Here is a 13,768-nt window from a genome sequence, read left to right on the forward strand (position 1 = left end):
TTAGATGTTTTTGTCAAATCTATAGGAGCAAGCCCATACATAGTCTAGCAAGAAAAGATTGTCAATGGAAATTACTAAGATGTGTAAAGTATTATTAATTAAAATTTTGGGGGGGCGGTGCTGTGTTTTTACTTAAGCGAATAGAAAATCTTACAAGGTTTTCCATAGGTTTATTCTCTAATCTCATTTTTCCTGTGAAGTCTTAAGTTCCTTACTAGAAATTTTTCCTACTATGAGGATTTCTAGTGACCTAGCCCCCAAAGTTGGGGAGGGAGATAATTTAAAAAGAAGTGTGAATGTATTTATTCATTTATGTAGATGTATTTATTTATGAAACTCAGTATTAAACTTTCTTAAATTTGGTGTTCGGTTTGTCTTAGAAAAAGCTTGAACAGCTACTCCTGAAATACCCTCCTGAAGAAGTAGAATCTCGACGCTGGCAGAAGATAGCAGATGAACTGGGCAATAGGACAGCCAAACAGGTCATAGAGGAGATGGCCCCATATTGTTGGCATGTTTTTGATAGTTTTTTAATGAAGGATAATGCCACTAACATCAAATCTGCTATATCATTTTTAGCTATGTAGTACTATAATATGTGGTTTTTTGTTGTGTTTTGTTTTTAACGTTGTATATTTTCTGTTGATTTCTGAAACAACTTGAGATAATTCTGCTTTAATCATTACTGAAAAATAAGAATGTACTTAGTGTCTGTTGAATGTTTAGTGAGTGCACCAGGTTGTGTACTTTTTGGTTAGACTGTGCTAATAGATTTGTGACATACTTAGGAAGTATTCTCTGGTTGTCTTTGAAAAAAAAAAAAAATCTAGCAGTTTTCTTCTTCATGTTACCATTGAGATTAATAGATGTGTTTTTAATAGTATAAGCATGAGCATTCATTAGTTGAAAATATGTATTTAGCTTTAGAGTCAAACACATTTCCTGTATTTTAATGATTTTTTGTCTAGATTTTAAAATATAAGTGTGTTTGTTGGCACTTTAAAATTATTTCTAGATTTATGATAAATTTTAAATTGTTAGTATTCATTAAGATACACAAGTGTATATATATTTTTAATTTTATTATGTTATGTTAGTCACCATACAATACATCATTAGTTTTTGACGTAGTGATCCACGATCCATTGTTTTTGTATAACACCCAGTGCTTCATGCAGTACATGCCCTCCTTAATACCCATCACCAGGCTAACCTACCCCCCCACCCCCCTCCCCTCTAGAACCCTCAGTTTGTTTCTCAGAGTCCATAGTCTCTCATGGTTCATCTCCCCCTCCGATTTCCCTCCCTTCGTCTTTCCCTTCCTTCTCCTAATGTCCTCCATGCTATTTCTTATGTTCCACAAATAAGTGAAACCATATGATAATTGACTTTTTCTGCTTGACTTATTTCACTTAGCATAATCTCTTTCAGTCCCATCCATGTTGATGTAAAAGTTGGGTATTCATCCTTTCTGATGGCTGAGTAATATTCCATTGTATATATGGACCACATCTTCTTTAGCCATTCATCTGTTGAAGGGCATCTCGGCTCTTTCCACAGTTTGGCTATTGTGGACATTGCTGCTATGAACATTGGGATGCATATGGCCCTTCTTTTCACTACATCTGTGTCTTTGGGGTAAATACCCAGGAGGGCAATTGCTGGGTCATAGGGTAGCTCTATTTTTAAATTTTTGAGGTACCTCCACACTGTTTTCCATAGTGGCTGTACCAACTTGCATTCCCACCAACAGTGTAAGAGGGTTCCCCTTTCTCCACAACCTCTCCAACATTTGTTGTTTCTTTCCCTGTCCATTTTTACCATTCTAACTGGTGTAAGGTGAAGATACACAGGTATATTTTAATTTAAAAAAAATTATTCAGGTATTGCATGTCTTGTAATTATGTTAAATGGCTTGTCATATTTCCTTAGGTTGCCAGCCGAGTGCAGAAATATTTCATAAAACTAACTAAAGCTGGCATTCCAGTCCCAGGCAGAACACCAAACTTATATATATACTCCAAAAAGGTAAAAAGAAAATAGAAAAGTAAACTTTAGACCTTAGATTAAACATATCAAAGTCAGAATTGCTATGTAAAAGTGTATACATTTATCAAAACAAAGTTGTTTTATATTTAAAATCTGACTTACTCTAATCATTTTGTTATACTGGGCATGGACACAGGATAGGATTCCGTTGTTGCTACTCCATGAAATTGAATGATCTTTCTGTTCTTTATTTTCTTAGGGATAGGTTAGTTTATATGAATGGGTGCTTGAAAGATGTAGATTGAATGTATATCAGAAAGGCCTTTGTGATGTTAAAAATTTTAGGGTGTTTGACTCTTCAACAAACATAATCAGTTTCTGTTTTTCGATATGCTACATAAATCCAAAAATAGGAATATTTATTAAAATACATTATTTAATCCTCACTATAATTCTAGAAGTGTAGGTAGTGTTATCACTTTCACTTTACTAATAATATTAATAGCTAGCTTTTATTCTTATTATTGAATGCTTTATGTCAGGTACTGCTCTAGATCCTTTTTTTTTTTTCTTTTTAAGAAGGGGGAGAGGGCGCCTGGGTGGCTCAGTTGGTTGAGCAGCTGCCTTCGGCTCGGGTCATAATCCTGGAGTCCCGGGATCGAGTCCCGCATCGGGCTTCCTGCTCAGCAGGGAGTCTGCTTCTCCCTCTGACCCTCTTCCCTCTCGTGCTTTCTATCTCTCATTCTCTCTCTCTCTCTCAAATAAATAAATAAAATCTTTAAAAAAAGGGGGGGGGAGAAGGGAAGAAGGGAGGTTGGGGTATAGGGGGAGGGAGAGAGGGAGGATCCCAAGCAGGTTCCATGCCCAGCATGGAGCCTGATGGGGTTGGGGTCAATCCCATGATCCTGAGATCGTGACCTGAGCTGAAAGGAAGAGTCGGACACTTAACTGACTAAGCCACCCAGGCACCCCTGCAGCATTTTTGTAGATGAGAAAACTAGACCTTGGGGGACCTGGCTGGCTCAGTAGATAGAGTATGTGACTTGATTGCAGGGTTGTGAGTTCGAGCCCTTTGTTAGGTGTAGAGATTACTGAAAAATACAGCCTTAAACAAAAATACCCCAGCAAAGTGGCCTTAAGGTAAATGGAGTCAGTTGTCCAGTCATACAGCTATTAAGTCTGAGAACCACTGACCTCTGATTCTGATCCCAGGCCTTTTCCACTATTCTCTGCTGCTTTTTACAGTGAAAAAGCTATTATCGTTTTCCTACATAGACCACTGCATCAAATTATAGCCAATTTTTTTCTTTAATTGCAAAAACTAAAGCACACAATTGGCCTCTTTCCTGTCTTTAGTAAATCATCCTGATATTTCCTCTCCACCAACACTGCCACCTTTCACATAAGAAACTAAGAGCATATCTAATGCTGTTACCCATCCTTATTGAAGCTTCCTTACTGTTTTAAGTGGTTTTACATTAGGAATATTGTCTCTACAGCTCCATGTTTTACAAGTTTTGTTTTTCAGCTTTTTACCAAGCTTTGGAACCTTGTTTTACTTTGTCAGTTGATTTAAATATCTTGAATCCCCCCCCAAATATAGCATTACTTATATCAAATATGTAGAGTTCATCCTATAACTTTGGAATGTTGGAACCTTAATATTTAATTTAAGAGCTCTAATTTTCATGGTTAATTTCCAAGTTAACTTTAGATGTGTTGGGCACCTTATATTTTCACAGCTAAGACTAGTAATGATAACAAAGGAATACTAAAGAAACCTAAATGTGTTCCCTCCTTTGGGTGCACTGAATTTTAAGTTAGTATTTCGACTATAGTGGTCTAGCCCACCCGCTGACACAGTGATTCTTTGTCACAGTTAGAGTTTGAATCTTGAAACATGAACTGATGATTCTGCCTGTAGCTGTGGCTGTACTGTCTATGAAGAGAGGCAGTCTACAGGTTTTTGAGAGTGAGGGCTTTGGTCCCACACAGGCTTAGTTTGTAATCTTGGTTCTACCACTATCTAACTGCAGCACCCTGAACCAGAAACTTAACCTCCATCTTTAAATTCGAGGTGATAGTAACTATTTCATAGGAATGTTGTGAGGATTAAATGACATTGACATACAGTAAACAGTCAGTGTTAGGTAATATTTTTAGACATTCATCATGTTGTGGAAGGTCTTTTTACTTGATTGTTTCTATCTGGCTTAGGCTACTTCATCCTCCCTGATCTTCTATAAGATGACTGTAAGAGGAGTGCTCAGCATTTGAATATCAAGAGTGTGATCAATGCTAGGGATCCAAATACAAGCTAGATAGCATGTGATCCATTGTACTGTTGTTGGGATACTCCCCCTACATTTTTTTTTAATCTAGTTGTGCTTTAAAATTCCAGGTAATATAGGAAAAACAACCACATAAGACTATGCTGAGGGGTAGAGCTGAAATCCTTTCAATAGATAGACTTGGAGGGAAGTAATAGTTTTATTTGAGTATCTTTGATTCTTTGAATGATTATCCAGTGTCTCAATTAAAAATTTGTTTTCTCACTTAGTCTTCAACAAGCAGACGACAGCACCCCCTTAATAAGCATCTCTTTAAACCTTCCACTTTCATGACTTCCCATGAACCACCAGTATATATGGATGAAGATGATGACCGATCCTGTTTTCATAGCCACATGAACACTGCTATTGAAGAAGCATCAGTAAGTTACCTATTTATATAAAAACACATTTATCTATGTGTTATACAGATCAGGGTACAGAATGAGAGCATCAGAATTTTAAAATTATTCCTACCCTTCAGAGAATGTTGGTTTCTTTTAATTACCAGTCAAATTTATGGGCTTTATAAAAAACAATATATTGTTAAAAACAAAAACAATACATTGTTAAATTGTTATATATTAGTAGTATATATCATTATATTATTATATACTTATATATAACATGCAAATGAGAGGAAACTTAAAAACATGCAAAAATAGAATAATAAAATGAATTATATATATAATAAAAGAAATTTTTTAAACATATGCAAATATAGAGTAGTATAATGAACCCACATGCACCTGTCATCCAACTTCAATAGTTAACAACTTGTTGCAATTTTTTATTTTAATCTGTACTTCTTACCCACCTCATATTCATCCTGAGTTATTTTGGAGCAAGTCTCAGACATAACAGAGCTATTATTATCATGTTTATGAAAAGGTAATTCTTTATACAATCAAACATATGCTCAGTTCACGTTTCCCCAATCATAAATTGCAATAGATTTCCTCCTTTCCTCCTTCCCTTCCCATCCTCCTTTTCTCCTCTTACAACTTTTTTGTTGAAAAATTGGGTCATTAGAATTTAGCACTGTGTGTATTTTGTTTGCTTCTCCTTGGTGTCAGTTATTCTGTCTTCTGTTGCCTGAATTTTCTGTAAATTGATAGTAGGTCTAGATAATTGGTATCACTTAGAAGTTCCGTTTTTCTGCTCCCTGAATTTTCTGTAAATTGAAAGTAGGTCTGGATAACTGACCAGATTCAGATTTGTTTTTTGCTTTTTTTTTTAAGATTTATTTGAGAGAGCGAGCAAGCATGCATGGGGGTGTAGGAGCAGAGTGGGACAGAGAGATTTTTAAGCAGACCCCGTGCTGACTGTGGAGCCTGATGCGGGGCTCGATCTCACGACCCTGAGATCACAACCTGAGCTGAAACCAAGAGTCAGACTCTTTTTTTTTTTTTAAGATTTTATTTATTTGAGAGAGAAAGAGAGTACAAGCCAGGGGAAGGGCAGAGGAAGAGGGAGAAGCGGACTCCCCTCTGAACAGGGAGCCGGTGGCAGGGTTCTATCCCAGGACCCCGAGGTCATGACCTGAACCAAAGGCAGATGCTTAACTGACTGAGCCACCCAGGTGCCCCAAGAGTCAGACTCTTTTAATAGATCACACCACCCAGATTTATTGTTAGGGTGAGCAGGACTACTTCATGTGCACTTTCATCATTCTGTCTTTTTTTTTTTTTTTGACATAGTAGCTGTTGATCATTGCCTGGGTTCATTAATTCATTCGATGTTACAAAATAGTGCTATTCCTTCATTTCTTCATTATTTTTTTGATAGAGTATTCTGTGAAGTAACCCCCTCTTCATCAACTATTTGATTACCTGAAGGTACATATGGAAAAGGCAGTATAAGTGCTTGATTGTTCCGCTTATTTTCTTATTTTTAAAATGGTTGAGGGGCACCTGGATGATGCAGTTGGTTAAGCATCCGACTCTTGATCTTAAGCTCAGGTCTTAATCCCAGGGTTGTGAGTTCAAGTCCCATGTTGGGCTCCACGCTGGGTGTGGAGCCTACTTTAAAAAAAAAAAGTACTTTATTTAGATTTGGAGTTTAAGTGAAAGAACTCTAAAGAAGTGCTAGTCAAGTTGGCATTAAAGGATGAACAAAATTTAGCCAGGTGAGGGGTAGATTAATACATGTAGTAGATTGAATTTGATTTAACTTTTGTTTGGTTGATTTAATTTATTTATTTTTAAATGAGCACCAGTTTAAATCATTCTGATTATTCAAATGTATATTCATGAAGCCACTAGTGGTAAAATTTACAGATTTCAGTTTCTCTTCAGAAAAGCAATATCTAGGGGCGCCTGGGTGGCTCAGTTGGTTAAGCGGCTGCCTTCGGCTCAGGTCATGATCCCAGGGTTTTTAAATAAAGATTTAAAAAAAAAAAGAAAAGCAATATCTAGAGAGAGGATATGATTACATGTATATACTTCCATACAGTTTTAAAATCTGTATACCATTTTAGCCTCATTTGAAATTAGTCATAGTATTTCCCCTTTAAGTAAACTTGAAAACTGATTATAACAAGGAACTCTGTTTATGGGTATTTAAAAAAAATTTTGTGATAAATACATATAACCTTAAATTTACCATCTTAACTGGTTTTTAGGTGTATAGATCAGTAGTGTTAAGTACATTCACATTTTTTTTTAAGATTTTATTTATTTATTTGACAGAGAGATAGCACAAGTAGGCGGAGTGGCAGGCAGAGGGAGAGGGAGAAGCAGCCTCTCTGCTGAGCAGGGAGCCAGACATGGGGCTTGATCCCAGGACCCCAGGATCATGACCTGAGCCGAAGGCGGCCACTTAACCTACTGAGTCACCCAGGTGCCTCTACATTCACATTTTTGTGCAACCAGTCCCCAGAACTCTTTAATTCCTGGAAAACTGAAACTCTGAACCATTTAACAGCATCTCCCCATTGCCTCCTGCTTCCAGCCCCTGGCAGCTACCATTCTACTTTGTTTCTGTGAATTTGGCTACTCTGGGTACCTCATATAAGTGGAATCATGCAGGTTTTGCCCTTTCTTGACTGGCTTATATCTCTTAACATAATGTATTCAAGATTCATCCATCTTGTAACATGTATAACTATTTCCTTCCTTTTTAAAGCTGAATAACATTTCGTGGTATATATATACTACATGTTGTTTATTGGCTCATCTTTCAGTGGATGCGGTTTGCTTTCACCTTTTGGCTATTGTGAATAATCCTACCATGAATGTAGGTGTACAAATACCTGTTCGCGTCCCTGCATTCGGTTCTTTTGGGTATATACCCAGAAGTGAAATTGCTGGATCCATATGTTAATTCTATGTTCAATTTTTGAGGAACCGCCATACTGTTTTCTGCAGTGGCCACAACAATTTACTTACTCACCAATAGTGCACAAGGGTTTCAGTTTCTCTACATCCTTGTCAACACTTGTTACTTTGTTTTTTTTTTCTTTTGATAGTAGCCATCCTGCTGGTTGTGAGGTGATTTAACTTTTCTTAGTCTTGTTGACCAAATTTAATAGTATCCTTAGACCTAAAATGCAAATTAAAAAATTTGGCAGCATTTTTACTCTGTAGTAGCTTAAAATATATCTGAATTTAATAAATTTCATTATAAAATTTCTTACCCCATTATTTAGTTAGGCCACATTGTATTTATTAGTGTTACATATTTATTACATTACTTATTTTCTCATTCTCTGTGCTGACGTAGGAAGGCAGTAGCTATAATTTAACATCTTTAATTGACAAGAACTTGAAATGGGTGAAAGTGTGAGATGAGGTAGGTGAAATGTGAGATTGTAAAGAACCTTTTGTTAGCTGAAGACTTTGGACTTGTCTCTGTAGACAGGAAGCCATTGGGAGATTTTAAGCCATTGTGGGGCTTGAGGAAGGACTGGATACTTTAGAGGGGCAATTTGAAAGATTTTATCATTTTTTTTTTAAGATTTTATTTATTTGACAGAGAGAGAACAAGCAGGGAGAGTGGCAGGGAGAGGGAGAAGCAGGCCCTCCATGGAGCAGGGAACCCAATGTGGGGCTCGATCCCGGGACCTCAGGTCTCTTGGACCTGAGCCGAAGGCAGATGGCTAATGACTGTGCCACCCAGGCGTCCCTGTGTCAGTATTTCTTATACTTAGTTCATTTTAATTATCAAACATTTTTATTTTCTCTTTTATTCTTTATTAGGATGAAGAAAGTATTCCTATCATGTATAGGAATTTACCTGAATATAAGGAACTATTACAATTTAAAAAGTTAAAGAAGCAGAAACTCCAGCAGATGCAAGCTGAAAGTGGATTTGTACAACATGTGGGCTTCAAGGTAAATTTTACTGTTTATTCAGTTTTTGAAAGGGTGATAAGAGATATTTAAGGTAGTTTCTGGAGCTTTAAATTCCAGACTTCCCAGCACACAGATAAAAGTAAGTTTAGTTCTAGTCCCGTTCATTTAACTATAGTGTGCTACACGTACTGATGTTAATAGGTTTATGACTCAGTGGAATGAAGACAAACATAGACATCTGTATTTTGAGGTAAAATATGAGATGTTTTTGTCTAGCTATTTCTCTTTCTTACTCCCACCTTTACTGAGATATAACTGACAAAAATTTTATATATTTAAGGTATACACAATTTTAAGGTACAAAAATATCACCTCACATAGATACCTTTTTTGTATGTGTGTGGTGACAACACTTGTGATGGACTCTCTTAGCCAATTCCAAGTCTACAGTACTGTATTATTAATCCCATGCTGTACGTTAGATCTCCAGAACTTACTTAGAATTGAAAATTCGTATCATTTGACTAACATCTCCCCATTTCTTCCACCTCCCAGCCCCTGGCAACCACCATTCTACTCTCTGCTTCTATGAGTTTCGAGGTTTTTGTTTTCATATATAAGTGAGATCGTGTAGCACCTGTTCTTTCTCTGTGGTTTATTTTACTTAGCATAATGTCCTCTACTCTCTCATCCATGTTGTCACAAATGGCAGGATTTCTGTTTTATGGCTGAATAATATTCCATTGTGTATGTGTGACATTTTCTTTATCCTTTCTTCCATCAGAGCTATTTCTCTTTTTGTTGTTGTTGTTCATAGATGAGAACTTTCTTTTCCCCTTCCAGGCTAGTGGAAGTACATCCATTCATTCCAGCAAATTTTGAAATACCCATTATGTTCCAGGCACTTTGCTTAAGTGCTAGGGATTCAGTAGTAAACAAGATGGACTCAGTTTCTGTCCTTACTCTGTTTTCATCTCATAAGGAATTTAGTTACGTTAGTAAAATAGTTGACTATGCCTAGAGAACATACTGAAGAGTAGTGAGGCTATTGAGGTGCCTTGGAAATTGCTGAGGAGTTTAAACTTTCCTTAAAGGTTGGGGAATCACTGAAGGAGTTTAAGCAGAGAGTAATATGAAATTTGCACTATAGAAATATCATTCCTGTTACTTATACTGTTAGTATTGACAATCTTTGGGAAGGCAGGGGGGTTAGAGTGGATAATTTCTGAGTACTATATTGTTAAATTCTATAAACAGTAATGTATTCATGTATGTTACTTAAAAAAGAATTAAAAAATATGTAATTAAAAAAATTAAGTGATGGAGAAGATCATTCTGGACGTAGTATGGAGAATGGATAAGAAGAAATCAAGGCTGGAGGCAGGGAGACTGGTTAGAGACTCTTGGTAATTCAGACAAAAGATGAGAATGTCCCAGACTTGATTGGTGGCTGTGGAAATCGAGAGAGATTGACAAGTTTAAGAACACTTTGGGCTTTAGAATTGACTGTATTTGGTGAGATTGGAGGAAGCATTTCTAAAATGAGACCAGGAACTATAGAGTTGCTGGTAGTGGTTACATAAACATACTGATATGTGCTGTGACTGATACACAGAAACTTAAAATTATTATACCTCTGAACCTCTAGTATGCCCATTAGCCAGACTGTATTAAATGATTTTTCTTCCTGGTCTTTCCATAACCCTGCTTTTCCATTAGAAATTTTCCCAGTTGTTATCTCTGGCCTTTCCAGAGGAAATGCTCCACTTCTCAAAATTTTGCTGTAAGACCCATCTGTGGCTTGTTTACTAATCTGTCAGCCACTCTAGTTGGCCTGATGATCCAAGAAACTAGAAATGAGATTTATTTCCAAAATCGCCCAGGAGAGACTGAGGGCTACCACACTGGGAAGGATGCCACCACACTGGGAAGAAGCTAGATCTGCCTTTTCTTTATGATGGGCATTGGTTATTAGGATCCTTCAGGCTTTGGAGAGTAATTCAGTAAGATAAAAGTGTAGAGAGGATTTGTGTTTACCTGGGTTCACTTAGTGATAGCTTGTTCAATAGTTCTGTAATTTATTTGTATAGTTTTAACTGGTATCGAGTCAGTGGTTTTCATTCACAGTCTGAGGTCCGTTGAAGGTAAACAGTTATTAATAAAATGTCCAAATTTGCAGGTGATTACTTAAAATTTTAAAAAATGAATTAAAGAGTACACTTCTCATGATGAGCACTGAATAATGTACAGAATTGTTGCATCACTATATTGTATATCTGAAACTAATAAAACACTGTAACTATACTGGAATTAAAATAAAAAATTCCAAAAAGTAAATTAAAGCATATTCAAGGTTATCCCTAGTTTATTATAACGTACCTCTCACCCACCTGTACTTCCATCTTGAATGGATGGAATTTCGGCTAATTTGCTAGAAATTGTATCTGACTTAACGATTTTCATGTTACACTGCTGTCTAGTGCATGGGGAGAGGAGAGGATGTTTTTGTGCACATTGTGTGTTTCCCATCAGGAAAAAAAGGTTTCGGAACAATGTGTGTAGCTTTTTAAAATTTTTTTATTTATTTTATTTTATTTTTTTAAAGATTTTATTTATTTATTTGACAGAGAGAGACACAGCGAGAGAGGGAACACAAGCAGGGGGAGTGGACGAGGGAGAAGCCGGCTTCCCGCAGAGGAGGGAGCCCGATGCAGGGCTCGATCCCAGGACCCTGGGATCATGACCTGAGCCAAAGGCAGATGCTTAACTGAGCCACCCAGGCGCCCCCAATGTGTGTAGCTTAATATTTTTTCTCTCTGAAACTTTTACAGTGTGATAACTGTGGCATAGAACCTATCCAGGGTGTTCGGTGGCACTGCCAGGATTGTCCTCCAGAAATGTCATTGGATTTCTGTGATTCTTGTTCAGACTGGTAAGTGTTTTCTTCATTGTAGGTCTCACATTTTGACAAGTAAAGAGCTTCACAGCCACTAGTGAATTTGATTTCCAAACTACTTAGAGAATGACCACGCTTAGTGAATTAAACTTTGTTGTTCTGGGCAATTAAATTTTAATTATACCACATCTCAAGTAACTTTCCATTAGAGATTTTGATAGATTAATGGATTTGAATAGGTAGAGCTGTGAGGAAGTTTTGTAATGTCTAGACAAAAATGCATCCAGTGCCATGTAATGATATGTATATGTGTGTTTTTTTTTTCTTTGCAGCCTACATGAAACAGATATTCACAAGGAAGATCACCAGTTAGAACCTGTTTATAGGTCAGAGACGTTCTTAGACAGAGACTACTGTGTGTCACAGGGCACCAGTTATAATTACCTTGACCCAAACTACTTTCCAGCAAACAGATGACATGGAAGAGAATATCATATACTAGTCCTCTTCAACACATAGCAATGGTATCATTGTGAATTATGTGCACAGTTTGGAAAGATTCTCTGCTTTCCCTGAAATGACACTCACAGCATGACAGCTTCCTGAGTGTTCTCGTCAAGTCCAGCTCTGCACCGTTGTGGCTCTAGAACACTGTTCAGCAGCTGAACATTCCTGGTGAGCAAAGGGTTTCCCTGGTGAATTTCTCACCACCACCCTAAAGCCTTTTAGGTGGTGATCTTAAATGGGTGAGATGGAAACGAGAGCACACATTAAAGAGAGAGTAAATTCCAAAGGTTTCAAAGAACTCGGTCATAAATAGGATAATGAGAAGACAAAGTATTTATCTTAAAACAGTTTAGTAGCTTTCAGTTTTGTGAAAATAGTTTTCGGCACAGAAGCTGACTTCTTAGACAAAGTTTTAACCAATGATGGTTTTGCTTCTAGGATATACACTTAAAAAGAACTCACTGTCCCAGTGGTGGCCACTGATGATGGCCTTTAGTAAATCGGAGCTGCTTAACCATATTGATGTCTAATTTCTTTTAACCACAATGAACTGTCCTTCTTACCAACAGCGAAGCACTACAGGAGGCCGCTGTGGCATTGCTTCCTTGACCAGCTCATGGTGTGTGAATGTTATACAATTGTCACTCAGATATATTTTTTAAATGTAATGTTATATAAGATGATCATGTGATGTGTACAAACTATGGTGAAAAGTGCCAGTGGTAGTAACTGTGTAAAGTCTCTAATTCACAACATTAATTCCTTTAAAATACACAGCCTTCTGCCTCTGTATTTGGAGTTGTCAGTGCAACTCATCAAAGAAAACTGCCTAATATAAAAATCATATATATGGTAATAATTTCCCTCTTTTGTAGTCTGCACAAGATCCATAAAAGATTGTATTTTTATTACTATTTAAACAAGTGATTAAATTTAGTCTGCGCAGTGAGCAAGAGTTCACATGCATTCTTTTATACTGCTGGATTTTGTTGTGCATCATTTAAAACATTTTGTATGTTTCTTCTTATCTGTGTATACAGTATGTTCTTGAATAATGTTCATTTGTCAGGAGAACTGTGAGAAATAAACTATGTGGATACTGTCTGTTTATATTATAGAATGCTTGTTGTGAGTTCCTTTTGGTTAGATTTTGGAGTTTTTTTACTAGTGTTAAAACAAAATTCTTTTCAAGGGGTTACTTTACCTTTTTGTCTTTTAAAAAAAGAGTAAGGACTATAATATTATGGAAATGGGTTGAATGTGAGAAGCTCTGGAAAGATGGTTATGTTTTCACTCAGTGTGTGCTGAGACACTAAATTAAACTGGGTTACAAAAAGAACACACACCATGGTTAAAGAAGGCGGCTATTATTAATGTCCAGATGTGAAAACTATACTTAGGCTGAAAATTTTATTCTTTTGGAGGAAAGTAAGCCCCCCCCTCACGTGTTTAAACAGATGGTTTTTGAAGATCACTGTATGCACTGACAATTATTGACTATTGGAAGAGATGATATAAATATTCTAAGATTAAATATTAATGCCTTATTTTTAGAATTTTTTCCAATTTTAAATCAAGGGGACATTATTTACTAGTCCTTCAATACGTTGTGAGGTACGAAAATCATACCTTGAATTTTTTTAATTGAAAAAAGTAATATATTTTAAATATAGAAATATGAGGGTTTTAAAATAATATATTGATTAAATATTACTGATGATGCTGATAAAATATATTGCATCAGAAAGAAC

General features: G+C 36.5%; 1 protein-coding gene across 6 annotated transcripts in view; it reads left to right on the forward strand.

Moving 5' to 3' along the window:
- Positions 1 to 13,127, forward strand: part of ZZZ3 (zinc finger ZZ-type containing 3) — a 101,252-nt gene extending 88,125 nt beyond the window's left edge. For all 6 annotated transcript variants that reach the window (XM_028102451.2, XM_028102450.2, XM_028102454.2 and 3 more), the window contains 6 exons: positions 381 to 482; positions 1,933 to 2,028; positions 4,550 to 4,702; positions 8,519 to 8,653; positions 11,446 to 11,546; positions 11,843 to 13,127. In XM_028102451.2, the coding sequence (XP_027958252.1) occupies positions 381 to 482; positions 1,933 to 2,028; positions 4,550 to 4,702; positions 8,519 to 8,653; positions 11,446 to 11,546; positions 11,843 to 11,987 (732 nt within the window). In that variant the 3' untranslated portion in view covers positions 11,988 to 13,127. The remainder of the gene's footprint in view (positions 1 to 380; positions 483 to 1,932; positions 2,029 to 4,549; positions 4,703 to 8,518; positions 8,654 to 11,445; positions 11,547 to 11,842) is intronic.
- Positions 13,128 to 13,768: the final 641 nt, after the last annotated feature.

The sequence above is a fragment of the Eumetopias jubatus genome, unplaced genomic scaffold (assembly GCF_037043125.1).
Source record: "Eumetopias jubatus isolate StellerSeaLion01/CBP00866 unplaced genomic scaffold, mEumJub1_p1.0 scaffold_4, whole genome shotgun sequence".
Taxonomy (NCBI): Eukaryota; Metazoa; Chordata; class Mammalia; order Carnivora; family Otariidae; genus Eumetopias; species Eumetopias jubatus.